Consider the following 3,151-nt stretch of genomic DNA (forward strand, 5'->3'; position numbering starts at 1 on the left):
TGACCAATCAGAATTACTACAGTATAGTGGTGTGTGGCTTGGCATAGCCTGCTGTACTATTGCCAACTTTTAGTCAAGATGGAGTATTGCTTCTCTTCTTTGTTGATAATTATATTGATTACAGCTACACTTTCAAATTGTGAAGGTATGGGGAATTTGTTTTGTAGCATTTCTATAATAACTATTATATCATCTCATAGTTTGCTCTAATACAATTATACCTCTGAAACAAAGCTACAATAATCTGACAACAGTGTTTCCTGGTGATTGTGTAATCTTACATTGTACACTAAATGATACAGTACAGTGGGAACTGAATGGAACTCATATTAGTAATGATACTCATTACAGTATCAATACTACTAGTGGTACACTGACTATACAAGAAGTGAGGAGCAATGATACTGGAAACTATACTTGTGGTTCAGGAAGCATTTCTCTAATAGCCCAAAGTAAAATAAAAATTGTACTCAATTTAAGTTCAATTAGTCCTTTTTAGTACCTGATATCATTGTTACTGGTCAATACACTAACCTCACTGTTGGTAGTAGTGTCAGTATTAACTGTACTACAATGCCCTCCATCCCTAACAGTGTAATAAAATGGTATTCATTATCATCATTCAATACTGATAGCAATGAACTGATCATTGATCCAGTGATGCTCTCTCATAATGACAACACATTCACTTGTGTGGTATCATCAAATTTACTGGCTATGAATCTGACAGAGTCTATCACTATTAGTGTATTAGGTTAGTTGATCATAGTACATTAGTTATTAATGTTTATTATAGATACCAATGTCTCATCTGTTACTGTACAATCATTATCATCTTATGTTATTGGTGATGATGTATCAATAGTGTGTACTATTAGTCTCGCTAATGCTATTGGTCCTGATGTTTCTTCACTTGTAGTGAACTGGTTTAAAAATAATGAAATGATAACAGATGATATCATTATTAATGGTTCATCATCAACATTTAATAGTACCCTGACATTAACACAGGTTTCACCAACTGATGCTGGAGTATATACTTGTAATGCATCAATCAATGGATCTGATAGTGTAATATCTGATTTGAAGCCTTTGTGTTTGAAAGGTATAGAATCTATTAAATACAAATTCAACATTATTCTGTATTGTAATGTCTTTACATACAGTTAATAAAACTCTATCATCAGTAACAGAAGAACTATCCCTTGGTCAAAATTATTCAATTGATTGTATCATTGGACCAGTACCTACTGGAGTATCAGTATCCTGGCTACTTACTAATGGTTCTATTTATAGTAACAATAATACACTAATGATACCATCAATACTACCATCACATAATAATACACAATATACTTGTACAATAATGATTGAGACTAATCCTCCTCACTGTAGTACTCAAGCACAGGTCATTACATTCATAGGGAAAGGTAAGAGTCCTTGAAATTATAATTATTATTAATTATATTTTATTATGTTGTAGCTGCTTATATCGATTCAGTGATTGTATTTCCCTCTTCAATAATCAGTTTTATTAACTCTTCAGTACTACTGACCTGTATTATCAGTTTTAATACTGAGATAGGTCCTGATACATCATTCGTTAGTCATTACTGGTATCAGTATAGCATTGATATTAGTAATAGGAGTACACCACTGATGATTAATGGTGACAGTAAGAGCCTAGTAACAACACTGAATATTACTAGTGTTCAACTCTCTGATGCTGGAGAATATCAGTGTAAAGCTAGTATTAATACTAGTAATACTGTTGTGAATAAAAGATCACATCTTTGTATTCAAGGTTAATTAATCTTTTTCAATAATCAAAATTAAATGTTTCCATTTACTATTTAGTTCCTGTTATAAATATTTCTTTTGATGCTGATTTAAGACTAGGAGATATTCGAGAGTATGATTGTACATTAGGTTATAATTATGGTAATTCAGAAGTTGTTGTAGCATGGCATGAACATACATCTGGTAAAGCGTTTACAAATCCTCTCATAGTAACAGTGGATCAGTCAATCAACAATACCTTGTATATATGTTCACTTATAGCTTACAGAAATCCATTTCATTGTCCTTTTCAACAAGCAAATCTATCAGTTACAGTGAAAGGTATATATTGTCATCAAATAATTTTTATATATTCATTAACTTTTTAATAGATACATTTATAAGGACAGTGGTGACTAATACTGGCTCGTTAATTTTAATAAACACTTTTCAACAATTGGATTGCCATATTACTATTAACACTGATATTAATACTACTAACACTGATATTAGTAGTATAGTCAATGTATCCTGGTATAGAGACAATGGTAATGAGAACAGACTAGTATCAGACAGTGAAGGAGTATCTATACTACCCATTGTGTCTGTTACTAATACATCATTTATTTGTACACTTACCTTTAGTCCAATAACATCATCAACTCCAGTATCAACACTTGGTATTTACACTTGTGTAGCATGGATAGGAGAACAATTTGATAGAAATAAAATATCAAATAATGTACAAGTTATGATGAAAAGTAAGTATTATATCAGTAACCAGTTTTTAAGCTGTTTTTATAGTCAATAATTCTAGAGATGTTGTTAGTATGTCTCTATTGAATGAATATACAGCTGGAGACAGTTTTAATGCAACTTGTATGATTACTGCTTATCAATTATCACCTCCTATTGCTACTAAGGGTACTATTGACATTCTATACAACAACAGCATCATTAAGTCAAGGGTATTTGATATTGGTCCCACTGATAGTCACAGGCCATTTTTAAACATCTTCTTCACTAATTTTAAATTATCACAATCAGGAGAATATACTTGTTCTTATATTCGTAGTAATAATAGTTCATTTGTTCAACTAAATGAATCAAAATCAGCTTCTTCTGAACTAAACATTAAAAGTATATGCTCACAGTTGTAATTATTGGTTTTTATTTGTTACTAGTTCCATTTAGCAGCATATCACTGGTTCAGAGCCCCAAAGAATCCTATTACAAAGTTAATAATAGTGTCATTCTTTCTTGCAAGGTAACAGAACCTGACTTAACACTGATCGATGTCAAAACTACTGCAATGATTAAATGGGATGGTATTAATATTTCCCAACAATACTTTATTCATCCATACAATAAA

At 31.2% G+C, this 3,151-nt stretch overlaps 1 protein-coding gene across 1 annotated transcript; it reads left to right on the forward strand.

Moving 5' to 3' along the window:
- The first annotated feature begins 20 nt into the window (after positions 1 to 20).
- LOC109587674 (carcinoembryonic antigen-related cell adhesion molecule 20-like) lies at positions 21 to 1,809 on the forward strand. The gene is made up of 6 exons (XM_020003895.1): positions 21 to 145; positions 201 to 452; positions 500 to 754; positions 797 to 1,105; positions 1,167 to 1,430; positions 1,484 to 1,809. Exons 1-6 carry the CDS (start codon positions 79 to 81, stop codon positions 1,807 to 1,809), a joined length of 1,473 nt encoding a protein of 490 aa, XP_019859454.1. The 5' UTR covers positions 21 to 78.
- Positions 1,810 to 3,151: the final 1,342 nt, after the last annotated feature.

This window comes from Amphimedon queenslandica, unplaced genomic scaffold (assembly GCF_000090795.2).
Source record: "Amphimedon queenslandica unplaced genomic scaffold, v1.1 AMPQUscaffold_12486, whole genome shotgun sequence".
Lineage (NCBI taxonomy): Eukaryota > Metazoa > Porifera > Demospongiae > Haplosclerida > Niphatidae > Amphimedon > Amphimedon queenslandica.

Coding starts and splice junctions, on each gene's coding strand:
- LOC109587674 (XM_020003895.1), top strand. CDS start 79: ATGGAGTATTGCTTCTCTTCTTTGTTGATAATTATATTGATTACAGCT. Junction 453..499: donor CATTTCTCTAATAGCCCAAA/GTAAAATAAAAA, acceptor AGTCCTTTTTAG/TACCTGATATCATTGTTACT. Junction 755..796: donor TATCACTATTAGTGTATTAG/GTTAGTTGATCA, acceptor TGTTTATTATAG/ATACCAATGTCTCATCTGTT.